The 27329-nt window shown below is 47.9% G+C and overlaps 1 protein-coding gene and 1 long non-coding RNA gene across 2 annotated transcripts in view; one reads left to right on the top strand and one right to left on the bottom strand.

The window, feature by feature from the left end:
- The window catches only part of LOC137431861 (corticotropin-releasing factor receptor 2-like), a 125826-nt gene extending 116435 nt beyond the window's left edge, over window positions 1-9391 (bottom strand). Inside the window, exon 1 of the mRNA XM_068123638.2 lies at window positions 9298-9391. Coding sequence (XP_067979739.1) covers window positions 9298-9339 — 42 coding nt within the window. The 5' untranslated portion in view covers window positions 9340-9391. The remainder of the gene's footprint in view (window positions 1-9297) is intronic.
- Window positions 9392-9687: 296 nt separating this feature from the next.
- The window catches only part of LOC137430679 (uncharacterized), a 62632-nt gene continuing 44990 nt past the window's right edge, over window positions 9688-27329 (top strand). Inside the window, exon 1 of the long non-coding RNA XR_010985153.2 lies at window positions 9688-9892. This is a non-coding gene — a long non-coding RNA (uncharacterized LOC137430679). The remainder of the gene's footprint in view (window positions 9893-27329) is intronic.

The following is a 27329-nucleotide window of genomic DNA, read 5'->3' as shown; positions in this document are numbered from 1 at the left end:
TGTGAGGCTCGATCCCCGCTTTCGTGACAGCGTGGGTACCAAAGGTACGTGCGAATTTGTCCCGAAACCCTTTTTCACGTTTGCCCGGAAGTGGCGATTCGGTCTCGCGGACCCGAAGACCCAGGGGAAAAAGGGGTTTAATTCCCCCCTTTGTAACGGGAACGGGCTTCGGGGGATCCACAACAATAAATATACATATATATATACAGGGTGAGCCAGAAATATGGTCATTTTTAAAATTTGTGTGAAGGAAATAAAAAATAGTCTTTCAAAATAAATGCATTCATGATATTGAAGTGCATAACATACATTTTTATTATCTTTATTTTTTACTGATTTCGTTTTATTTTTTGCAGGCAAAACACTTGAGTGACCATGTGGAACTGGTCGGGTGAAGAACGCGCTTTCGCTATCAAAGCTTTTTACAAGAATAATGATAGTGCAACTGCTGCACAACATCAATTCAAACTCCATTTCAATGTTCAACGTCATGGGAATGCGCCGTCTTTTCGTGCTATCAGGTTATGGGTTCAGAAGTTTGAGAGGACAGGTTCAACTTCAAAAAGAGAAACCGCCGGGAGCACCCAAATCAGAAAGAACGGCACAAAACATTGAGCGTGTCAGGGAGTCAGTTTTGAAAAGTCCGCATCGCTCCAGCCAAAAGCATGCATCAGCCTTAAGAATTTCTCACACGTCACTATGCTGCATATTGCATAAGGATTTTAACTTTAATCCCTATAAAATTCAAACTGTCCAGGAATTAAGCCAAGATGATGAGATTGCCCACAATAATTTTTGTGAGGGAATGCTTGGCCATGTTGCAGAATGTCATGAATAATTGGTATCCAAGATTGGAGGAATGTGTCAGACAAAATGGAATGTGCCACCCTCGGCCTCTCCTCCAAAACTTTTCCACAAATAAATGGCATGTTATGTACTTCACTTTCTTGTGAGAATTTGTTTTGAAATAAAACTTTTTATTACCTTTACACGAGTGTTAAAAACAACCATATTTCTGGCTCACCCTGATAGGACGAAACTCACTGATAGGACGAATCTGGATCCACACCTGAACCAAAATGTAATCGGCTTGTTCTTGTCACCTAACCAATTCATCCACTAAGTTTTGTCATAATCCCTCCACAAATTTTTGAAATACCATGATATATATCGTTTTAGCCCTATAACTCAATGGTGAAGAATCACTTAAAAATTATAGCATCCGGATCCGGACGTTCACATAAATCTAATAAATTCTTCCTTGTCACACACCAAACCTTTCCACCAGTTTCGTCTGAATCCATCCATAACAATTTAAGATATCCAGCTCACAGACAAACAGAGAGAGAGAGAGAAAAACTTCCATCCACCTTTAGTGGAGGAAGTAATTAAAATGGAAAACGTGCTCTTTGGGATATTCGAATCTCAGCTGCCCTTGCTCATCTCCTTACGGAACTTTAGATGTTTCTTTTTGGGCAAATGAACAGATTTCTGCTTTTGGTTTTCCATATTTCATTAATTCGCAGCTTCCTGTGTCACTGGAACATTTCCTAAGTTTAATAGTGAAAGGCTACAACAACTTTTTATTCACTGTGTGCACCCGATTACTGAAGGGTGTGATTCAGGTGCATTTTATATGGATTACCTGGAAGGAATTACACAAAACATCGGTGATAAAAGAAGCATAGCTGTCGGGTTTATGCTTCTTTTTAAATTGTGATATCCGAGCTTCCTCTCCACATCTGCTGGCAGACCACAGACAGGATGGTGTGTTGTCGCGAATCTAGAGATATCAATAATACATTGTCACTGATATAGACGGTCAGGCCAGACAATTACATCTGATTTCAGCAGTACAAAATTTACACCTGTGCTTCTGTACTTTAAATGAAGAATTGTGATTCAGGAAGGTGAATTTGTGACGGTGTCAAAGGCAGGAAAAGCTTGGATAATTTATATTCAATGCTGATCCAGGCAAACAGACAAACATCTGGCAGTTGTCCTACAGGATCCTCGGGGAAAAAACATAATATGGATGTCTTGTGCAACTCCACGATGTATTCCACTCCGTTTTTTATTTTAATTTTGAAAATTCATCGATTTACATGAACATTGAAAATTTCGTCTACAATGGGCACGTGACACATCATTGGACTAAGATCATTCTGAGACGAAGAAGATTTATCACTCTCAATATGTGTACCTGTGAGGCCTTCAACGACAAGAGTACGCAGTACATACTACTGGTCATACATGAGGTTTGAAGCACATATGATAAATACTAGCAATTTTTATTTTTGCCAGGGAAGGGAGAATGGGTGGGAGAAGGGCAGGAAAGAACACCAGGAAACGAGCAAACAACATAATGAAACATAATTGACTGAAAGCTATTAGCAATATGAAAGTAAACAATATACTTCCTGATTAAGATGCTATTTTAGATTGGAGGAAGATAGAAAAAAATACAAAACAGGTGCGTATTCAAATAGTACATATAACATTTTAAGATGACACACGACTCACTCCTTATACAATACTTGCTGGGTTTAATGGGGTTACCTGGGTTGGGTTGCCAAGGTTGCTAGGAATGCTTCAGCATTGCCCAGGTGTAAAAGAACAATAAACACATGAAGGCAAATATAATTGCAAAGTAATGACATCTGATATGACAATGACAATGATAATTCCCCCCCCCCCCCCCCTTCCCACGCCTCCTCCCCCCAAGCCCTCTCCCTTCCACACATTTCCCTGCTCTCAAATGTTGTGTTTGTGTGCTTCCCCTTCTCTCCCCATCTTGTTTTCCGCTCCCTCTTTTTATATATTTTGTTTGTCTGGTTGATTTGTTTGTGAAGTAAATGTTAGCTCTTTCACGAGCCTCGATTCAGTATACAAAAAAACAAAAAAAAAAAAAAAAAAATCGAAATCAGAATCCATCACAAATGTCAAATCATAGTAATTTTAGACATCTCCATGACCTCAGTGTTTTATTGCAATGACTTAGGAAATCCAACATTTGCAGTTGTGACATCTGGGGCGAGGTCAAGGATGAAGAGGTTCTTTGGATTTTCCTAACTTTATCCCATATTTTCTCCCTCCCCCCCCCCCCCCGACCCTAAGTCCTCACACACCCCATCTTAGTCCTATCCACTACCCACTCCAAGTCTTCACCCCCTCCCCCCCACCCTCCGCCACCACAGCTCCTCACCCCCAACTCCTCACTCCCCCGCCCCCACCAATAAAGCCTCAACATCACCCTCACATCTCTATCTCATCTTTTCTCTCCCCCCCTCCTTCCCCCCTCCTTCCAACCCTAACTCAGTCCTCCCATCCTCACCCTCGACCTCCGCTCATAATAGCAAACGGGCATTCTCACATCAAAAGTGTGGAATATTGAACGCTTCCCCCCCTCCCCCCCCCCTCCCCCGCCCCCCCCCTATCATGCCATCACCGACTTCACAGAAGCCTTGATCAAAACAAATCCTACAAACCGCGATTGAAACAATTTAAGACTACAAATCTCTATCGGAACAGTCAAGGCACGGACACGTACATCACAGTCGCTTGATGAACTCACAATCCTACGAGATACGCAGAAACCCAGTGAAATTGCAAATGTCAAGTGAACATAAGACCCGAAACCAATCATCTTCTTTCCGATGCATATATATATATATATATATATATGAAAGTTCAGGTGTGGATCCAGATTCGTCCTATCAGTGAGTTACAAAACATTACCTGTTTAGCCTGGTGGAGGCAGCGTTTACTGAGTGCCATTCTAGTGCCAACCTGAGGCTTCTATTTTATGATATCAGTGCATGAAATTTCAATATTATGGATGGCCCCCTTTTTCATGGAAAACAAAATATCCTTTTTGGAATTGTTTCCTGTAATATCTGGAAAAAGTCATTGGGGGGTTGTTCCATGTATTTATATATACACATCGCTAAAAGGAAATAATGAGGGTTTCGACGAAGGTCCGTTCACAATTTCTGACAAAAATGGAACACACACATAACAAACATATTTTTTTATATCTTACTAGTAAAAAGCCCATCAAAATGACGGGTTGGAACAGTTTATTGGACGGTGCAGCCACTTGAGCATGCCAAAATCTTAAGCCTGGGCCTAGTGTCAGGTGTGCTTATATCTTCTTTATTTATTGGACATCCTACAGATGTAAACGAACACTCGGTTTACTTTGCGCGCGTTGCACATCACATGCAGCGAATTTCACCTCCCTGCACCTTGTATTTATTGTGATTTTTTTTTAAACCGCTTCTGTACACCACCCTTGAGGCTCGGTTTGTAAGCCACCATCTGCAATTCCAATGTAAGAGACATAATTACTCTTCTTTTAGGTCTTCGGAGTCCTCGGGATATTTTGGGTTCTCGGGGTCTTTTGTGTCCTCTGTGTAATTTGGGTCCTCTGGGTCATTTGGGTCCTCTGGGACATTTGGGTCCTCTGGGACATTTGGGTCCTCTGGGTCTTTTGGGTCCCCTGGGTCATTTGGATCCTCTGGGTCACCAAAAAGACTCAATGTTTCAAAAGACCCCATGGAACCAGAAGGCACTAAAGACCCTGAAGACCCAAATGACCCCACCATCTGCAAGTTTTTTTTGTGTCTTTTGGGTCTTCTGGTTCTATGGGGTCTTTTGGGTCTTCTGGTTCCACGGTGTCTTTTGGGTCATTGAGTCGTTTTGGTCCTCTGGATCTTTGGGGTCCTCAGGTATTTTAAGTCCTCTGTGACTTGGGGTATTTCTTGGGGTATTTTGGGTCTTAGGGGTAATTTGGGTCTTTGGGGTCCACTGTGTCTTTAGGGTCTTTAAGGGTCTTCATGGTCTTTTGCATAATTTGGGTCTTTGGGGTATTTTGGGTCTTTAAGGGTCTTCAGGGTGTTTTGGGTTTTTGGGATCTTTGGGGCCTTTTTGATCTTTTGTGTATTTTGGGTTTTCAGGATATTTGGGTCTTCAGCGTCTTTTCAGTCTTCAGGGTATTTGGGGTATTTGGGGTCGTTATGGGTCTTTGGGGCATTTTGAGTCTTCAGGGTCTTTTGGGTCTTGGAGTCTTTTGGGTCTTGGATTATTTTGGGTGTTTGGTGTCTTCGGGGTAATTTAGGTGTTTGTGGTCAATTAGGTCTTACAGGGTATTTTTAGTCTTTTGGGTCTTCAGAGTTATTGGGGTCTTCTGGGTCCTTGGGGTATTTTGGATCCTCAGGGTCATTTGGGTCTTTTGGACCCTCGGGGTATTTTGGGTCCTCGGAGTCTTTTAGGTCTTTTAACTGGTGGACACAATCGTGTTCAAAGATTGCCCATTAAAACCCCACTCGATCCCTCCTAAAGCGCTACTCAAAGCCTTTAAAACCTACCCTTATGAAGGGGTGGAGACATCACACAAACACACATTGTGTTTTATATGGTGGATTATAATGGAGCAAATGTATATGGTTATGAATGTATATTTGTGAACAAAACTTCTTCTTCAAAAATATAAAAACCAAAAAACACGGTCCATGAAACCGTGAGGAGATGAAGCCGCAAAGTCATGTGACAATATATAATCGATTAATTACGTACTGTTGGAATATACATTTCGACCCATGAGACTGGTGAGATCCCTCAGACCTTTGAAGACAAAAAAAACCTCAATTTAACCCATTTAAATTCAGGCCGTAACAACAAAATGTGAAAAAAAAATTAAAGGGTGTGAATACTTTCTGAAGGCACTGCATATCCATTGGCACACAAAACACAACAGGCATTTTAAGGCCATTTCCATTGGCAAAAGGTTCTATGTAGATACAATAATAAAGCCTCCACAGATGGCATAGGGAAGGCTTATTGTTGTTGTCAGGTTTATTTCTCCAATGAGCACCCGCAATTTTTAAAGGTATAACAAGAGTTTTTTTTAGACCCCTGGGAGTGCTAAACCACTATTTAGAAAAAATATTGTTGTTATTTTCTTCCTTCACTCTGAACACTCCAAATTTCCAAACTGTATCAATTTCCGAGCTGTATCTCGGAATCGGCTGGCACTTTTGGAAATTTTGCATCAATAAAAAAAAAAAACCACCTTTAGAGGCCATTTTTCCCCGCAAGCGGGGGTTGGCCTTTTTCGGGAACCGTGGTAGTTGTTGTTTTTCGGTCCCCTTTTTGAAGCAATGTTTTACGGCCGGATGCCCTTCCTGACGCCAACCCTTTTTGCCGCCTTTAACGACAAGCAGGGAATTACCAGTGAACTGGTACTCAATTAGCCGACCTCGGAAGGATGACAGGCTGAGTCAACCCCCCTGGCGTTAATTCAGCGATCGACCGGGTTTCGAACCCAGGATCCTAGGATCCTAAGCTGGCACCCTAGCCGCTAGCCCAACACCAGGGTTTTTTGCATCAATTTTGCATCAAAATCTCATTTCCTTTCACAAAGCCCGAAACAAGTGTGTGTCCACCCTCAGCAGAGCCAGGAAACAATATCTCTCCGTTCTCAGGACAGAACTCTCTTATCTGTCTCCCTCTTCCAAATCCTGGTGGCGTCTGGTCAAATCTGTTTCTGGTGTTTGTTCCCCCTCCATCCCCTCCCTCACCTCAAACGGCCACACGGCTGATTCCGCACGTGAAAAAGCTGAATGCCTCAACTCTGTGTTTGCCTCTAAATCTTGTGTCCCAAACCCATCCCTCTCTGTACCCACCGTACCCAGTCGTACCCAGCTGCTCCTGGACTCTGTGTCCTTTTTGCCGCCTTTAACGACAAGCAGGGAATTTGCATCAAATTTTGCATCAATAATGGCAATAAAAGGTTGTGTTACCTTTTTTGACCTTGACCTAATTTTAAGGTCATGACCCATTTATCGACATTTTAACATTTTTCACGAAAACTTGACCAAGGTCTGTCCAATCATATCTAAATTGCCCTCACTATATACCACCCAATGCAAGTGGCATTTACGTTTAATTTACATCGTCCCTTCCGAATTGAAGGCCAGGTGACATGGCGGACTGAAAAAAATTAACACTTTTTTTTGTCATCCCTCAATTTTGCCAATATGGAGTCTCAAAGACCGCTTAGTCTTCCAATATGTTTGTGCATCATATTCGTGGATCTGTACTAAGGTTCTGTACCTGATATTTCATTCGTGTACCTGACCTACTTTTTTCGGATTGCGACCGAATTAACAAAAAATACCTTTTTGATCATAAGTTGAATAAGTTTCCTCTGATTTTCATGATGTTAAGTTTTTTGTGGATTGTAGATGCGTCAATGTGTTTACAGTGCACAAGGTGCTGCCCGGACAACAACCACACTCGAAGATAGCAAGCAGTGGAACCTGGGGTGCGTTCCATTACCAATCAGCTTGCTATAGCTTGCCAAGCCAGCTGTTCCTTATCACCCGTTTCAATCGAGTGCTTGCTTGAGTGTTGGTTGTTAATGGAACACACTCCAGGTGTCACGGACCTCCAACAACACCAGAAGACCCTGCTACTCCACAGTCTGCAGTGTATTTGTAATGGGATATTTAACATACAGCAACTATTCACTCCATCCACTCAATCTATAAATTGAAGCCTGGTGTTGGCTTAACGGTTAAAAGATGACTAGCTTTAGATCTTAGTGTCTTCAGAGTTTGAGCCCCTGTCGTGCCTTTGAAATAACACCTGGTGGGTTGAGTGTTGACTCAACCTGCCATCCCCCCGAGGTCGGCAAAATGATTTCGAACTTAATGGCAACAAGAGGCCATCAAGCCCACTTGGAGTTTGCAAAAAAGCACCTAAAGGACTCTCAGACTGTGAGAAACAGGATTCTGTGGGCTTTCATGTGTCTTTCACTGAGGAGAGGCTTCCGTCTGGCCACTCTGCCATAATGCCCAGATCGGTGGAGTGTTGCAGTGATGGTTGTCCTTCTGGAAGTTTCTCCCATCTCCACACAGGATCTCTGGAGCTCAGCCAGAGTGACCATCGGGTTCTTTGTCACCTCCATTACCAAGGCCCTTCTCCCCCGATTGCTCAGTTTGGTCGGGCGGCCAGCTCTAGGAAGAGTCCTGGTTGTTCCAAACTTCTTCCATTTAAGAATTATGGAGGCCACTGTGCTCTTGGGAACCTTCAATGCAGCAGAATTTTTTTTGTAGGTTTCCCCGGATCTGTGCCTCGACACAATCCTGTCTCTGAGCTCTGCAGGCAGTTCCTTCGACCTCATGGATTGGTTTTTGCTCTGATATGCATTGCCAGCTGTGAGACCTTATATAGACAGGTGTGTGTCTTTCCAAATCATGTCCAATCAATTGAATTTACCACAGGTGGACTCCAATCAAGGTGTAGAAACATCTCAAAGATGATCAAGAGAAATGGGAGGCACCTGAGCTAAATTTCAAGTGTCATAGCAAAGGGTCTGAATACTTATGTCAATGTGATATTTCAGTTTTTTCTTTTTAATAAATTTGCAAAACTTTCTAAAATCCTGTTTTCTCTTTGTCATTATGGGGTATTGAGTGGAGATTGATGAGGGAAAAATGAATTTAAACGATTTCAGCAGAAGGCTGCAACATAACAAAATGTGAAAAAAGTTAAGGGGTCTGAATACTTTCTGAATGCACTGTAATCAATTGTTCCTTCTCACATACCCAACCTGTGCACCAAATTTCGTCCAAATCCGTCCATAACTTTTTGAGATATCTTGTTCACAGACAGACAAACACACAGACAGACAAACACACAGGGGTGAAAACATAACCTCCGTATTTTGTTTTTCAACTGTTAATCACCCTGATCGATATCGTCATACCTCCGAACAAACTGATTGAGGGTTAACAGGTTATATGAATGAATCAAGTTTAGCTGATTGCATGATAGAACCCTCATTGCATGCAGAGCGTGCAAACCGTGCATCGTCCATCTATTACATACCATTATTATCCGTTATCGTGATTTTCAATCTAAATAGGCGTCACTTGCTCAAAGGAAAAGCAAAGGAAGGCACCTGCTTAGTAAAAATGGAGCAATCAATATCTCCTTGTACACCTGAGATGCTGGTACACCGCTCAACAAAGATAATCGTTTCTTTGGAGCTACCTTGTGCCGCAATAACGCTCAGGTAACCAGGTAAATAAGACGACGAACAATAATTCATTTGCTTTCACAAATTACTTTAGAAACGCGCTGCGCACATTTACAAGCGAAGAACTTCGCCGTCAAGGTTGTTCGTCCTCTTCGGGGTCCGTTGTTGCCTCATTCGCTGCTTTAAACGTACATTGGGGTCCGGGAGAGGTAAGAAACGTTGATAAATGTAATTTCAGCTCTTTAGGGTACCTGTGGTAGGTTGGCACGAGGCTGCTGGGTAGGACGACACATGGTACCCACGATGACCCACAGCGATGCTCCGGGGCTATACTCGCACCACGTTCACGATGAGCTCGTCAAGGTCTCCGAAGGCCCTACCACTGAACACGTACTTAGGGGATGCGCCAAGCAGGTTTGTCTTAGCTCTTAATATATGTAAAACGTAACAATAGACCGATCCTCATTCTTCACTTCTCATTACTCCTTACCCCTTTACCACCCACTATACCTCCCCTTCCTCGTACCCCTCCATCGTGTGTTAGCCACACACCGAACCCCCCTATTTCTAGCTCCTCCGTAGTCCGACCTTCCAGAACCCACACAGTCTCCGCCCTCCGCCCCGCCCCCTCACCTTCCTTTCCCGCGGTTTTGGTTCCCGCGCTGTGACCATCATTCCGATCGGGCCGCGGACACATTGGCACCAACTTTCGGGCTTTCCTAGTATTCGCACCTCGCACACCATCGTTTTGTGTTTCGAAACGTGACAAAAAGAAGATAATAAAATGAAAGTCCACATGGCGCCCATTGTACCGGTGGACCTGTTCGCGTGCTCACCTTCCTCAAGGTATTGCTGTGAAATTCTGCAGAAATGCCCGAAGAGTGTTAATTGTTGATTTAATCCACCAGCGCTGAAAATACATTATCATGGATAAGGGAATGCAGGATAAAGAGTACCTTGAGGATGTTACTGTAAAAAGGTGTGACATTGTGACAGATATACAGTATTACCTGAGCAAAAGGTGTGGGGTGTAGGGTAGAGGATTCTTAAATATATAATTTAACCTCATATTAGGTATATTTTGTGAATGTTAAAATGTATCAAATAGCAACTAGAAATAATCTGAAAATGCAAAGTCCGTCCGCGTCCGTTTGTATTCAGCCGTCTTCTTCTTCTTCTTCCACTTGTTCGAACAAGACAGTTTTTCAAATACAAAATGAAAATTGATGATTTTGTGCAGCCTTGACTTTTGGGCTTTAGATCTAAAAAAAAAAAAATCAGCCTTTAGCTTTTGATTGGTGAACTAATTATGTGACCAATATGCAAATTCTTAAAATTTCAGGTCCATTGAATGCAAATTGTCGATTTTATGCAACCTTGACCCTTGACCTTTTGATATAAAAAACAACAACTCCTACCTTTTGATTATTGAATCAATTCAGTGACCCAATATGCAAATTCTTTAAATTTCAGGTCAATCGGTCTTGGGGTCGCATGAGTCTTAAGAGTCGTGAGGGATCTTAAAAGTCTTATGGGTCTTAGGGATTGTGGGGGGGTATGGCGGGGGGGACGTAAGGGTCTTTGGGCTCTTAAAGCATTTTGGGGGTTTTATGGGTCTTAAGGTTATTGGGAATCTTATGTGCCTTAGAGGTCTAATAGTTATTGGGGGTCTTAGGGGTCTTCGGGGTCTGAAGGGTTTTAAAGCTCTTAAGGGTCAGGGATGTCTTAGGGTATCTTAGAGGTCTTGGGGGTCTTAGAAGGTTTTGGTGTCTTAGAGGGTATTGTGGGTCATAAAGGGTATTTGGGGTCTTTAGGGGTCTTAATGTTCTTAGGAGTTTGAGGAGTCTGAAGGTTATTGGGAGTATTAAGGTTCTAAACAGTGTTAGGGTCTTCAGGTTGTCAAGGGGCCTAATGGTACAAACGCTAGAGGTGTTTGGAACTCACGCACACCTGGCTCCATAAATATAAAACACACACTCACCTCCACACATACAATACCACATCAAGAGTAAATAATAAAAAGAGCATCAAGAATAAATAATAAAAAGAGCAGAGCAGAGCATCGATGATACGATTTTACATTTATTGATTGAAGGTTTGAAAAATAAAAATGTTCCTCAATTGACCTCGCGCACCGGCACGTGACTGGACATAAATGGTCGCCTCGGGAATAAAAGTGGACACGCGCTGAGACTCTGAGTCTATTGTTCTGAGGAAGCTTGCTGGGAAGTGGGGAAAAGTTTGCCTGAGAGCGGGTCTGCTCTTGCTGATGTATCTATCTATAATTCCAGCAATCTCTGTGTGTATGTTTGTATGTTTGTATGTTTGTATGTTTGTATGTTTGTATGTATGTTTGTCTGTGACCGCTGTTTCTCGACAACTACCGGTCCGATATACTTGAAACTTGCCAGGTATATTGCTGGGGACCCGAGGATGTGCCTTTTCAAGGTTTTAAATTAATCGCAGAAGTAGTTACCGAGCTATGTCCAAAAAACGATTCAACCAATCAGAGAGCAGCGAGCTATCACGTGTGCCGAACGTGGCGAACAGACTCTGCCTCGGATGGCACATTTGAGAGCGTATTCATTTATTTCCCGTCGGCAAACTATGTTGGCGCTATGTTGGCGTTAAACGATGTTTTAAAACTAATTAAAACTAATTTGCAATTCTTTCGCTTTCCTGCGATATGCGACCTTCCGGACAGTCAAATGAGGACGTCACTTCCGGACTTACGTAGCGGCGAGCGGGCGCCATTTGGAGGAGCTGGGAGGACTCAGTCGTGATAGAGTGAGCCTGAGTGAGTATATCAAGACAAGAACAAGATCTAGAAGGAGGTATGTACGGTGCGATTCATATAATATATTGTTTAGTTATCGTCGATGAGGAATTTGGGGGCCCGATTAACTGCAGCGCCATCCGAGCTGCGGCATCGGGACGATACATTCATTGTACGGTAACATCACGCACTTACGGGCACGTCCTATATATATAGTACGGGCATGCCCATGCCGGGGATGAGCAGCCGCCGCCCTCTCTCGATCGGCGCGTTTAGCAGCCGCCGTTCCTTCCTGGCCCTGCTCGAAACTGCCGTCAAGGCCCCGAAGCTGCTGGGGCTGAAGCTGCGGTGGCTGAAACTGCTGTGGCTGAAGCTGCGGTGGCTGAAACTGCGGTGGCTGAAACTGCTGTGGCTGAAGCTGCGGTGGCTGAAGCTGCTCTTTCAGGGATCCCTTACTCAACTCTGCTGGGGGCGTCGGGGTCGCGGGTTATATAGGCCACACCCTCGAACCTTCGCGAACCTCCCCGAGCGTTCTCTCTCCGCCCTCTCAAGCCAAACCCCTTGTACTTGGTTGGTTGTTCGGGGCTGGCTCACTCCTCCCCTCTATGACGATGGGCGGGCACGCCCTTCTTCCCCGAGCTGACCACGCTTAATGGCGGCAATTGTAGTTGGCAATGGAAGTTTTGGGAATGGGAATGGGGAATGAAAGGGAATCTATCTTATTTCACTTGGTGCAATGGAGTATTTCAATTAATGGAAGACACAGCCTTACACTAATACACATAATAAGGATATAACTGTCAAAAAAGATATATCGTGTCCTGCATGTATGTTTTATGGACTAACTACGGGAATGCCCTTTGACCTTTATACAACCACAAACGGAGGGAGGAGGGGTGATATTTTACAACAACCTTTTACAACAACAATAAAAAACAACAACATTCTCATATCCACAACAATATATATATATACAACTTCATCCGACATTCGGGCTAAACAGGTCCTCTACTTATTACATGATGGTGGTTCTTCTTCTTCACGACAGTCTGGGCATGTTACCGACACAAATCTACCTGGTATAAAGTATCTCTCCCCAACCGACATAACAATATCATAGGTGCCTTCATTTTGACGTCATATGACAACAAGTAGAATGTTTGATCCGATCAGTATGAAATTTCTTGAGCGTGATCTCTGGATAAATTGGTCGAGAAAAAAATCGTCCGGTGTGTGTGTATATATATATATATATATATATATATATATATATATATATATATATATATATATATATATATATGTCCCTCACAAATTCCCACCAATCAGAGCTGATGATTTGATCACATGACAGTGGGACAGCAGATCCTCCACTGAGCAGATCCAAGGCCTGCTACAGTGTTGTTGGACTATCAGACTTGTTTTTTTTATTTTAAAGAAAGAGGTGCATCCAACCAAAAAGTAACTAGATCTCCTCTGCTAATTTAAGTAACTAGGGCATGCCCGTACTATATATATAGGACGTGCCCGTAAGTGCGTGATGTTACCGTACAATGAATGTATCGTCCCGACGCCGCAGCTCGGATGGCGCTGCAGTTAATCGGGCCCCCAAATTCCTCATCGACGATAACTAAACAATATATTATATGAATCGCACCGTACATACCTCCTTCTAGATCTTGTTCTTGTCTTGATATACTCACTCAGGCTCACTCTATCACGACTGAGTCCTCCCAGCTCCTCCAAATGGCGCCCGCTCGCCGCTACGTAAGTCCGGAAGTGACGTCCTCATTTGACTGTCCGGAAGGTCGCATATCGCAGGAAAGCGAAAGAATCGCAAATTAGTTTTAATTAGTTTTAAAACATCGTTTAACGCCAACATAGCGCCAACATAGTTTGCCGACGGGAAATAAATGAATACGCTCTCAAATGTGCCATCCGAGGCAGAGTCTGTTCGCCACGTTCGGCACACGTGATAGCTCGCTGCTCTCTGATTGGTTGAATCGTTTTTTGGACATAGCTCGGTAACTACTTCTGCGATTAATTTAAAACCTTGAAAAGGCACATCCTCGGGTCCCCAGCAATATACCTGGCAAGTTTCAAGTATATCGGACCGGTAGTTGTCGAGAAACAGCGGTCACAGACAAACATACATACAAACATACAAACATACAAACATACAAACATACAAACATACACACAGAGATTGCTGGAATTATAGATAGATACTCCATTGCACCAAGTGAAATAAGATAGATTCCCTTTCATTCCCCATTCCCATTCCCAAAACTTCCATTGCCAACTACAATTGCCGCCATTAAGCGTGGTCAGCTCGGGGAAGAAGGGCGTGCCCGCCCATCGTCATAGAGGGGAGGAGTGAGCCAGCCCCGAACAACCAACCAAGTACAAGGGGTTTGGCTTGAGAGGGTGGAGAGAGAACGCTCGGGGAGGTTCGCGAAGGTTCGAGGGTGTGGCCTATATAACCCGCGACCCCGACGCCCCCAGCAGAGTTGAGTAAGGGATCCCTGAAAGAGCAGCTTCAGCCACCGCAGCTTCAGCCACAGCAGTTTCAGCCACCGCAGTTTCAGCCACCGCAGCTTCAGCCACAGCAGTTTCAGCCACCGCAGCTTCAGCCCCAGCAGCTTCGGGGCCTTGACGGCAGTTTCGAGCAGGGCCAGGAAGGAACGGCGGCTGCTAAACGCGCCGATCGAGAGAGGGCGGCGGCTGCTCATCCCCGACCCGACCGTGCTGCGGTTCCAGCTGGACCTTCCTCCCCCTCCAGCCATCCACCTCCTGCCATTCCTGTCATCATTCCCCGCGTGAGTCTGTCTTTTGTTTGTTCTGTCCCAGGGTATTCATTAAGACTGTAGGTAAGCTAGCATTGCACTGTGTCTCTGAGTTCTTCTGTAAATTATTTTCTTATCTTTCCTTCTTCCTTGGTTTCTTTCAATCCTGTACATAGTAATAAATTATATTCGTATTTCAAACCTTTTTGTCTCCTTCTTCTTCTTCACATCCTTCGCTTTAGTCTTTTCCCCATTGAATATCTGTGGCGCGATTCGGCCAACGTTCGGGAATCGGGTTAGTCGGGGTAACTGTTAGGGCCGCGGTGCCATCCGCTCGGCAAAACAACATCTTATCCATGGTCCGTAACAATTGGTGTCGGGAGCGGGATCGGACCCGAAGCGCGCTTAACGCGCTCAAAATTACGAGCTGCCGAAATCTGTTTTGTTTTAAGAAAAACCTGAATTTTGAAATCGCGCCATGGCTAGTCAAGGCGATCGGATGCCGGTGGGGGAACTAGAAGAGGGGTTAGGAGTAACCCAGGATCCGAGGGAAGAAATAGAGGAGAGCAATGAGGTGGTTGAGGAGGTTTCAGGTGCGCAAGATGGCGCCCTCGCGCACGAGGTTGCGGGCGCGCAAAATGGCGCCTCGCACATGGCTATGGCGGCCGCGCCCGCTGCACAAGTGGGAGGGATTGACATGCAGGCCCTCATTGCGCAGCTGCAAGCAACTGTGCAGATGAGTATGGGAAACCAAATTGGAGGTTTGGAAAACAGAATGGGGGACAACAACAACAACAACATGCATTTTAAAGGCCATTTTCCCTGCTAGAGCGGGGGTTAGCCTTGCGGTCCCCATGACAATCTTCTCCATTTTGCCCTATTTTCTGCATCTCTCCTTGTTAACCCCCTTGCCCGCATTTCTTCTTCCACCATCTTTAGCCAAGTCTTTCTCGGTCTTCCCCATCTTCTACTTCCTTCTACATTCATTTCCATCACTCTTCTCAACCAGTCACTTTCATCCTTCCTCAACACATGACCAAACCATCTCAACCTGTTCCTCTTCACAGCATCAATCACAGGCTCTATTCCCATCATCTTTCGCAATTTATCATTTGTCTTCCTCTCTCTCAACGATACTCCGCACATCCGTCGAACCATTCGCATTTCCACCCTTTCCAACCTTCGTTGCTGCTCTACGTTCATTACCCATGTCTCGCTCCCATAAATCATAACACTTCTCACACATGCAGCATACACCTTTCCCTTCAGCTTCAACGACACTCCCCTCATCATCAGCACGCCACTCAATTCCCGAAACTTCTTCCATGCACATCTCACTCGAGCAACCGTTGCCGAGTCTGATCCACCTTCTCCATTCAGCATGTCTCCGAGGTAGCAAAATGTTTTCACACCTTCCAGCTTCACGCCATCTCCAAGATCCAACTCAACATTTCCTCCATCTGCAGCTCCCTCTGTGCACACCTTACATTTGAATGTAGCTGCCACACTGGTTAATGACCCTCTCAGACCACTACATTTTTGATGAACCCACTCAGCGCACATTGTACACTGAATGGAGTGAATGGAGAATGGGGGAGCGACTAGGAAATCAAATCGGGGGGCTAGAAGCTAAATTTGAGAGTAAATTTGAGGGATTAGACAATAATTTTAAGGGGTTAGACAATAATTTTGAGGGGTTAGACAAGAAATTTAAGGGGTTAGACAATAATTTTGAGGGGTTAGACAAGAAATTTGAGGAGTTAGACAAGAAATTTGAGGAGTTAGACAAGAAATTTGAGGAGTTAGACAAGAAATTTGAGGGGTTAGACAATGGGATAGAAGGGGTGAAACATGGGTTAACGGGGGTGGAAAATAGAATGGCTGCCCAGGAGAATCAGATAGAGGGGGTGAAAAATTGGTTAAGGGGGTTAGAAAACACAATGGACGACAAATTGCGGGAAGTAGGGGAGCAATCCGCCCGGGAAATCAAACGGATGGGGAACCAGATAGAGGAGGTGAAAATCGGGTTAGAAGGTAAATTGGATGCTCAGAGGGATGAATTGGGACAGATGAGGGTGGCATCTACAAAAGATATGGAGGAGATGGAGGAGATGAAGGAGGAAATATGACGAGGTGTAAGCGAGGAGGTCTCGGGGGTACGCGAGGAGGTAAAGCGAGGTGAGAAGCGTATGGAGAAAGAGGTGAGGAATAATACGGCTAGGTTACAGGGGGGCATAGAGGGTCTGACGAGGGGAGTAGAACAGCTGACAGTGGGACAAAAGGAACTCGTGGACCAAGTGGAAAAGAACACTACAATAATCGGGGGGTTAAAAGCGACACAAAAAGACATTTAAAATGAATTAATGGCGACACAGAAGGAATGTCAGATGGTACATGAGGGGTTGACAAAGAGGTTGAACGAGGTGACAGAAGTAATGGAGACGAAGGACCGGGAGGTGAGGACGCACATAGAAAAGGTTAAGGTGGCGTTAGAGGAAGAGATAGAGGGGGCGCACCGGGAAATTAAGGAGGTAAAGGAAAAATTAGAGGTGGTGGAAGAAGGGGTGAGTGAAATTAAGAAGAGACGGAGGGAAACTGAGAAAGAGATAAAGGAGGAAGTAATGGAATTGGTACAAGGTCTGTGCTCGAATCATGATGGTGTGCTGGCTAACCAAATAAAGAGTTTGCAGGTGGCAGAGGAGGTGCGGAGACGAGGTGCCAAGGTGAGTGGCGATATATTCGGAAATGCATATGATGTGAGGGGAGCTTCAGTCGGCTTGGGGGGTGGTGTAGACCCGGTGTTCGTGAGGGACCAATGGTGAGATGTATGACTGGTCCGGAGTGTATGGAAAGAGGAGGTGTGCAAGGAGGTCTGGCTATGGGGAGTGAGAGGGGTGCTGGTGAGCAAGGGTGTGCGGGTATGGAGTGGGTAGTGGGTTGCGGAAGAGCAGCCCAGGCATCGACACCAGGAGGGGTAGTGTTTGGAGGGACGGGGGATGCGCGGGAGCCCCCCGGGAATAGCGTACTGTGGGAGCCCGAACGGTTTGGTCCCGCGTTGATCCCGCAAGGAGTGACGCGCGTGGTCCGACCTTCGGGCGCCCACAAGGTCCCACTCGCGCCGTATGACGGCAAGAGTGATTTGAGGGCGTACCTGGCGCAGTTTGAGTACGTGTGTAAAGGCAACAGTTGGAATCCGGACGAAGGTGGAGTACACCTAGTGGGGGCACTGCGCGGTGCGGCGGCGGAGGTGCTGACAGCTTTACCACCGGGTGCTCTCACCCTGCCAGCTCTCCGTGCGGCTTTAATTAATCGTTTCGGCATTGAACAGCAAAGCGAGCTTGTTGAAGCTCAACTTGTGCAGCGAAAACGCAAGCCCCAGGAGACCATCGGGGAACTTGCTCACGATATTCGCCGCGCGGTAGGGATTGCACACGCGGACATGGCAGCGAGTTCCCAGGAAAGCCTGGCGCTGGATCACTTTATTCAGGCCCTTCCGGATCTGGAGCTCCGACAACAGCTCGCCATGTGGCGCCCGCAGACCATGAGTCAGGCGGCCGACGCTGCAGCCCGTTGGGAAGCAGCGAGGCCCCTGGCCCGGGGAGGCGAGCGCCACGCAGTGGCAGTGCGTCAGGTGGGGCCTGTGATGGGGGGCGGGCCCCACGGGGGCCCTGACCTGGAGAGCATGGTCCGGAGGTTAGTGGATCGGCGCCTGGCGGGACCTGGACCATGGCAGGCGGCTCCAGCGGTGGCAACCGGTAGTCCCCGACAGAGTACCCCAATTCGGACATACAGGGGGGGAAATTCGGAATACCGGAGGCAAGCACCTTACCAGGTGAGGTGCTATAATTGTGCTCGGTTGGGTCACCGTGCGTGGGAGTGTCGAACTCCGCGCCGGGACGTTCCCCGCCAACCGATGCCCTCAACTCCGCCCCGTATCGATCGGCCTAGCCGACCTCAGACACCCCCCCGCCAGGGCCTGGGAAACTAGAACGTGCCGGGCATGCAGGGCGGTGTTCGGCAGTAGGGGATGGAGAGGAGCCCTCGTTGACGCGACAGGGCATTCATTGTGGCCAAATCGGAACAGGTAGTTTGACAATTCGGTGCAAAATTGCCGGCGTGGGGGTAGACGCCGTGGTGGACACGGGAGCCAGCGCCACGATCATCAGCCCCGTGGTCCTTAATTCGAGTGCAGACGGCTGGGGTAAAATCCAGCGTCTGGAAAATCATAGTTTGCAGTTGGCTACCAGGGCAACGGCTCCGATCATAGGGCGTGGTTTTGTGACCCTCAAGTTGGGATCGGTAAAGCAAGAGATAGAGGTTTGGGTGGCGGAGGTGTGCGACCCGTGCTTAATAGGGTTGGATTTGTTGACTGCCAGCGGTTGTAAAATCGACTTGAGCCGGGGGATCCTGCGATGGGGAGAGGAAGAGCTACCGTTGGAGTGGGTGAGCACGGCCGAGAGGGTGGAGCTGGAGGCTCCTGAGGCCGTGACCATCCCTCCGGGGGCCGAGGCCATAGTGCCGGCCCGATGGTCAGCTCGCCCGACATGGCAGGAGTCCTGCGGCCTGGTCGAACCGGTGGCAGCGCGATCCATACCTGGTTTAATCGTGGGCCGCACCCTTGTAAAAACGGACGGGCCGGTGGTGGCCGTCCGAGTAATTAACATTAGTACAGAACCACGCACTATAGTGAGGGGCACGAAGGTAGCTGGCTGCACCCCAGTTAGAGAAGTCGCGTCAGTGAGGGGCGAGAACGTCCAGCCGAGCCGGCCCCAGGGGGAGCCTTCAATAAGTTCTAGGAATTGGCCCGATCCCATTTGCGAGATGGTAAATCGAAGTAGCATAGAGTTGGGAGGTACCCAGAGGGAGGCCTTACACAAACTGGTTGGGTCCCATTTGGACCTCTTCTCCTTGTCCACCGAGGATATTGGACGTACGGGCCTGGTGAAACATCAGCTCCACACCGGTGAGGCCCGGCCTATTCGTCAGGCCGCCCGACGGCTCCCTTGGAGCAAGAGGGCGGAAGCTGACGAGCAGGTTGAAAAAATGCTCGACGCAGGCGTGATCGAGCCCTCGAGAAGTCCTTGGATGTCACCTGTTGTGCTGGTCAAAAAGAAGGATGGGACCACGCGGTTCTGCGTGGACTATCGCCAGCTAAACAACGTGACACTCAAGGACTCATATCCCCCGCCAAGGATTGATGACACCCTCGATGCCGTTGCGGGCTCAAATTGGTTCACAACTTTGGACCTCAAGAGTGGGTATTGGCAGGTGGAGATGGATCGGACAGGGAAGGAGAAAACGGCATTTTCCACAGGTAAGGGGCTGTATCAGTTCACTGTGATGCCGTTTGGTTTGTGTAACGCCCCCGCCACCTTTGAGCGATTAATGGAGCATGTGCTAGGCGGCATGCCATGGCAATCATGCCTGGTATACCTGGATGACGTCCTGGTACATGCCAAGACCTTCCCCCAGGCGTTAGCTAATTTGGACCAGGTGTTCGGGTGCCTCAGACAGGCAGGGTTAAAGCTGAACCCGAGTAAGTGCACTTTGTTTGCAAGAGAGGTGGCCTATCTAGATCACGTGATCGGCTGCGAGGGGGTAAAAACGGACCCAGACAAAATTAAAGCGGTAGAGGAGTGGCCCGCACCATGTACCATCAAAGAGGTGCGGGGGTTTTTGGGACTCTGCTCCTACTACCGGCGTTTTGTGGCGAAATTTGCGGAGTTGGCCCGTCCCCTCCACCGGCTTACGGAGAAGGGGACGCGATTTAATTGGACACGGGAGTGCCACGAGGCCTTCCAAAAATTGAAGGGGTGTCTAACATCCGCACCCCTTCTAGCTTACCCCACTAGTGACGGGACATTTACCCTGGACACGGATGCGAGCCAGGAAGGATTGGGCGCAGTTTTGTCTCAGACACAGGAGGGCGTGGAGAGAGTGATTGGTTACTATAGTCGGGCCTTAAGTAGGCCCGAGCGAAATTATTGTGTCACTCGCAAAGAGTTATTGGCTATGCTGGCTGCCATGAACCATTTCCACCCGTACCTGTACGGGCGGAAATTTTCGGTTCGAACTGACCATTCCTCCTTGCAATGGCTCCTTCGGTTCAAGGAACCGGAGGGCCAAATTGCAAGGTGGTTGGAAAAGTTGCAGCAGTACGATTTCAATGTGACCCATAGGGCCGGGAAGGCCCATGGTAATGCGGACGCACTCTCTCGGCGTCCTTGTCTGGGAGAAAACTGCAAATTTTGTGCGAGACACGAGGAGAGGGAGCAATTGGGCGATTCTGCCCCGATTCTCGTCGTCCGGGCAACCCGGGTGAGAGGGCCAATTTTGCCACTAACCGCGGACGAGGAATTTGGAAATTTGGCATGGAGCACGGCCCAGCAGGAGGATCCTGTTCTGGGGCCGGTGTTCAAATGGGTCAAATTGGGGCAAAGACCAATTGGGGAAGAGGTCACCCCCCTCGGGGCGCAGACAAAGGCGTATTGGGCTCAGTGGCAGACCCTGGAGTTGAAAGATAACATCTTGTATCGCAAGTGGGTGGAGGTTCCCTCTGATAGGACTTCCTGGCTGGTGATAGTCCCCGACAAATTCAAGAACGTCATATTACAACAGGTGCACGGTACCCGCTCCGGCGGCCATTTGGGCAGGACAAAGACAATATCTCGGGTCCGCCGGAGATTATATTGGGTGAATATGGGGCGTGACATACAGGACTGGTGTCGGAGATGCGACGCCTGTTCTGCCAAAAAGGGACCAGCACAGAGGATGAGGGCCCCCCTTCAATTACACCAGGTGGGGGCCCCCCTTGAGCGGGTGGCTATGGATATTCTAGGATTGCTGCCCCGCACCCGCCAAGGTAATAAGTATATCCTCGTTGTAATGGACTATTTCACCAAGTGGCCGGAGGCCTACGCCCTCCCCAACCAAGAAGCCGGGGTTGTAGCGCAGGCCTTCGTGGAAGGATTTGTATGTCGGCACGGGATTCCACAGGAGCTGCACACCGATCAGGGTCGAAATTTTGAAAGCCAATTACTAAAAGATGTGTGCAGACTCCTGTCAATTCGGAAAACCAGGACCACGCCCTTGCGGCCACAATCTGACGGGATGGTGGAACGGTTCAACAGAACATTGATACAACAACTAGCATTGTTCACCACCACCCGTCAGGATGACTGGGACGAACATCTCCCATACTTGTTGATGGCATACCGAACCAGCCAGCACGGGGCCACCGCATGCAGTCCAGCGTTGCTTATGTATGGGCGGGAGTTACGGGCTCCCGCCGACTTGCTATGCGGTCCCGTGCCAGACACCATGGATACACCGCCGAGGGAGGGTTACGCACGTCACCCGGAGGAAGGCATGGAGCGGGTCCATGCCTTCGCCCGCCGCCAGCTCCATCTGGCGGGGGCCAAGATGAAGCGCAGGTACGACGACCGGAGCCAGGGGAGTCAGTACGCTCAGGGGATGAAGATTTGGTTCTTTAATCCCCGGAGGCGGAAGGGTAGGTGCCCAAAACACACCTCCCCCTGGCAAGGCCCAGGAGTCGTCCTGTCGCAAATCTGTGACGTGGTCATTAAGATCAAAATGGGGCCACGGGCCCCCCCTCGGATCGTCCATGCCGACCGGATAAGACCTTATGCCGGCGAGCAGGCACCCTCGTGGATCGCCTCGGCTCTAGATGCCGAGGCAGGACCCAGTACCTCTTGCGACGGGGGCTCGTAGCGTCAGAGGACTGGGGGGGGGGGGTGGTAGTGAGAGATACCCGATGTGATGGGATGGCAACTCTGCCATCTCTCACAGCGGGGGCAAAGGAGCACTAGTTTTATGGGGTTTATGGCAGTGAAAACTAGCCCGGGAGGGTTAGGATATTGTGTGTAGGGATCTAGAAAAGAACGACCTTAGGTAACGGTAAGGTTAAGTAGTGACAATGATACTGGTAGTGGGGACATAGAGAGGGTAGTTGGATGATAATGACGTGGTATGTGCTTAGTTTAAAGGGAAGACGGGGAGCACTAAGTTAGCAGGGCAACAGGTAGTTTAGATGATGCCGTGTGTATGGTTAAAAGGTGTGATTGCACAGGTGTGCAACTGAACAGGTGAATGGAGCAGTGTATGAGGGAGTGATAGTGATGTGTATTGTGCTGACCAAATGGTCCAGGAAGGAAGGAGGGTGCACGTGGCACCAGGTGTGATTGCACAGGTGTGCAACGACAGGTGTATGGAGAATGGTTGTGTGGAAGACATGGAGTGTGGAATATATGGAGTATTGGAATGGATGGTCGTGGAGTGAGTATGGTGGAAACTGTGGAGTGGAGTGGGTGGTGCGAAGGTTTGAATGGGGGAAGGATGGACCCCCATCACGAATACCCGGGGAGGGTAGTGTAAGAGTTAGGTAGAGGGTACAGGTAAATTGTGGTTGGATATTGGCATCTGTGGTGCGGGTAGTTGCACAGGAGTGTTGTGATTGGTGCATTAGTGTCGTGGAAATGGCTGGGCGTGTAGCCTGTTAGTGTGTGTGTAGTTAAATGGGCACTCCGCCACTGTGAGGATGTCGGCCAGGTGAGGCCGCAGGTGGGCTCTGGGAGCCGGTAGAGTTGTTGTGGATGGGGCCCGAGGATCCGGAGGACGGACCCGGGTAGCCCAGTGCCAGAGGGCACCGAGGGGTGACAGAGCCAGGAGGGGCCTTCCCCAGTTAAATAGGTTAGGGTGAGGAGCTAGGTAAGCTCGGGTGGCAACTGCAGTGGTGGAGGTGTGCAGGTGGGTAGACCTGCTGGGAGAACTACATGACCCAGCCTGGAAATTGTGCAAGGGCACCGGGAGTTGCATCGGGGGAGTGAGACCCCAAATTGAGAAGCACCACAGTTTGGTCAATGGGAATTGGTTTTTAGAACCCATAGTGTAAGTTGGCCAATGGATTTGCAGGGAAAGACCCCGGGTAGTGCAAAGTGTGTTAATGTCATTTAGAGGATAGTTAGGATTGAAGTCTCCTCGCACCATCTACATCCACTCACCTGAGGTAACGATGGTACTCCGCACCATGCCAGGTTGTTTTTATTATTTTTATGCTGCAGATGTTTGGAATGTGAGACGCATCATGACGTGGGTGTGACATTGTGCTTTGGTGTTCCATCTCTTCCTCCTTATGAGGATTGATGATGAATTGGGTGATGGCAAATTTTGGTTAGAGGGATTGTGGTGACAAATTTGGTATAGGGGAAATATGGGGAAGACGTGACAGTAGCGACAAATTTGTAAATGTGTAGATTTTGTACATATGGGGTAAGGGCAAGGGTAGTGTCGGTGACAGGGGGGGTGACGTACGGTAGGGACGAGCTTTCTCACTTCGCTCTCCGTACGCACTTCGCCTTGCATTGCCTTGTTTGATGTGTACCCTTGAGACCTTACCCCTCGCTCATCTGTCTTTCCCCCCTTGTCTCCCACATGAGGACCTGTGCGCCACTGGGCGCCGAGGGGAGCGTGCGTGAGTCCGCCATTGTGCGCCCGGAACTCCCAGAACCAGCTGTCTGCATCGATGCACCACATTATGGACCACATGTCTGTGGCTGAGCACCACTTATGGACCCCATGGGTTGGGGCATGGCCCCTCTGCTAGAACCGGCCATGAAGGCCCGAGATCTTGCTGGCGGACCTTGGTCACAGGGCACCTATGCCCCACAGGTGAACCACACTAGTCAGCCCTGTGGGCCATAAATAAAATAAAAATGGACATGTTTTGTGCAAGTTTTATTGCAAATAGGCCGCCAGCAAAGAAGATGACAACGCCTGGAAGATAGTAATAGCCAGCAGAGGGAGCCGAAGAGCAAGAGACCACCAGCAGGGTTTGGGGTTTGTTTGTTGTTTTTATTTTCATGAACTGTGATGACTGTGCACCGATTGGTGCTTGAGGGTGCTTTGGTGCGTTTTTGGGTGCTTTCATGGTGCGTCGATGCAGAGCAGACTGTCTCCCCCCCCAGAAAGAACAATCACAGGTCCTGGGTTACGTTTTGTAAATAAAGTAACGTCATTGTAAATAATGCTCCCCACCGTCAATGTATAGTTTGAAGACAATTCCGCAATTCGGTTAGCTGTGGGCGTGCGTCTGTTAGGTAGGGTGCAATGGAGCAGCGGGACATATTTATTGGTGTTTTAAAACTGTCACACTCAGGGTCAGGTTAAAAGTAGAGGGAACTACACCTACATGCCACACTAAGGTAAAAGTTATAGGCCCGGGCCGTGCCTAAGGGGAGGAGGGTGCAGTGTTGTGGATATGAGAATGTTGTTTTTTTAATTGTTGTTGTAAAAGGTTGTTGTAAAATATCACCCCTCCTCCCTCCGTTTGTGGTTGTATAAAGGTCAAAGGGCGTTCCCGTAGTTAGTCCATAAAACATACATGCAGGACACGATATATCTTTTTTGACAGTTATATCCTTATTATGTGTATTAGTGTAAGGCTGTGTCTTCCATTAATTGAAATACTCCATTGCACCAAGTGAAATAAGATAGATTCCCTTTCATTCCCCATTCCCATTCCCAAAACTTTCATTGCCAACTACAATTGCTGCCATTAAGCGTGGTCAGCTCGGGGAAGAAGGGCGTGCCCGCCCATCGTCATAGAGGGGAGGAGTGAGCCAGTCCCGAACAACCAACCAAGTACAAGGGGTTTGGCTTGAGAGGGCGGAGAGAGAACGCTCGGGGAGGTTCGCAAAGGTTCGAGGGTGTGGCCTATATAACCCGCGGCCCCGACGCCCCCAGTAGAGTTGAGTAAGGGATCCCTGAAAGAGCAGCTTCAGCCACCGCAGCTTCAGCCACAGCAGTTTCAGCCACCGCAGTTTCAGCCACCGCAGCTTCAGCCACAGCAGTTTCAGCCACCGCAGCTTCAGCCCCAGCAGCTTCGGGGCCTCGACGGCAGTTTCGAGCAGGGCCAGGAAGGAACGGCGGCTGCTAAACGCGCCGATCGAGAGAGGGCGGCGGCTGCTCATCCCCGACCCGACCGTGCTGCGGTTCCAGCTGGACCTTCCTCCCCCTCCAGCCATTCCTGTCATCATTCCCCGCGTGAGTCTGTCTTTTGTTTGTTCTGTCCCAGGGTATTAATTAAGACTGTAGGTAAGCTAGCATTGCACTGTGTCTCTGAGTTCTTCTGTTAATTATTTTCTTATCTTTCCTTCTTCCTTGGTTTCTTTCAATCCTGTACATAGTAATAAATTATATTCGTATTTCAAACCTTTTTGTCTCCTTCTTCTTCTTCACATCCTTCGCTTTAGTCTTTTCCCCATTGAATATCTGTGGCGCGATTCGGCCAACGTTCGGGAATCGGGTTAGTCAGGGTAACTGTTAGGGCCGCGGTGCCATCTGCTCGGCAAAACAACATCTTATCCGCGGTCCGTAACAATATATATATATATATATATATATATATATATATATAGACATATACATATACATATATATATTTGTATACAGTATCGAGGCTCGTGAAACAGTTAACATTGATCACACAAAAAATCAAACAGACACACAAAGTATATAATAAGGGGAGCAGTAGACAAGATGGGGAGGGAAGGGGAAGCACACAAACACAACATTTGAGAGCAGGGACATCGGGGGAGCTGTGGGAGGGAGAGGGGTTGGGGGGAGGAGGCGTGGGCAGGGGGGGGGGTGGATGGGAGAAGTATAAAACACAAGGGCACTGCAAAGACTTAGGAAAGAAGTTGGTATTTCAAAAAAGTGGATCTGGGGTGAAATTTCTGGGGTTAGAAAAGATCAAGGTTTTGGGTGGGGGCAGATAAGAGATGGTGGTGAACAGCTGTTTTAAAGACCTGGAGGGAGGAGTGGGATTGAAGGGAAGAAGGGAGTTTGTTCCAGAGGCGGGAGAAAAGAGGAATGAAGGAGTGAAGGTGAGCAGAGAGTCTAGATTTTGGCAATTTAACCATAAGAGGGTTGCAGGCAGATATTGTGCGACCTGCAGGAATAATTGGGGGACAGAGCCCAGAGAGAGCTGGGGGCGCAAGGCCGGAGAGGAGTCGGTAGAAGACGGAAAGACCACCTAACTGCCTGCGGTGAGTGAGTGAAAGGCCCTCGGAGATAGCTTCATCGCAGGAGATTCCAATGATTCTGAAAGCTTTGGTTTCAACAGCGTGAAGCCGAGCTAGGTGTGAGGCAGGAGCACCGGCCCAGAGGGGAGAACAGTATTCCATTGAGCTGCAGATGAAAGCCTTGTATGTGGTGAGGAGCTCAGGTGTGCCAAGGAAGGACTTTGCATGATGGAGGATGCCCAGTCGGCGACTGGCTTTGGAGGCCAGATTGGAAATGTGGTTTTCCCAGGAAAGATCATGGCAGATAGAGAGACCCAAAAGCTTGAGTGACAGAACTTCTTGGAGAGGATTATTCAGAAAGTGGATGGGAGGGTTTTCCAGTCGGTCTTTTCGAAGACATCGTAAGACTGTGAGATTTGTCAGGATTGAAAGACATGTTCCACATGTTTGACCAGTCTGTAATTTTGTCCAGGTCTGCAGAGAGTGAGGAGGCTGCAGACTGCCGATCTGAGAGATGAGGAATGGAGAGGCAGAGAGTGGAGTCATCAGCAAAGAGATAGAGAGGAATTTCAAGAGAGTTAAAGAGATCATTGATGAAGACCAGAAAAAGCTCAGGGCCCAGAACACTGCCTTGGGGAACTCCAGCCTGAACAGGAAGTGGAGATGAGAGAAACCCTTTC

The sequence above is a fragment of the Myxine glutinosa genome, chromosome 7 (genome assembly GCF_964187855.1).
Source record: "Myxine glutinosa chromosome 7, kmMyxGlut1.1, whole genome shotgun sequence".
NCBI classification, from domain to species: domain Eukaryota; kingdom Metazoa; phylum Chordata; class Myxini; order Myxiniformes; family Myxinidae; genus Myxine; species Myxine glutinosa.
This window is presented reverse-complemented; position numbering and strand designations above follow the sequence as displayed.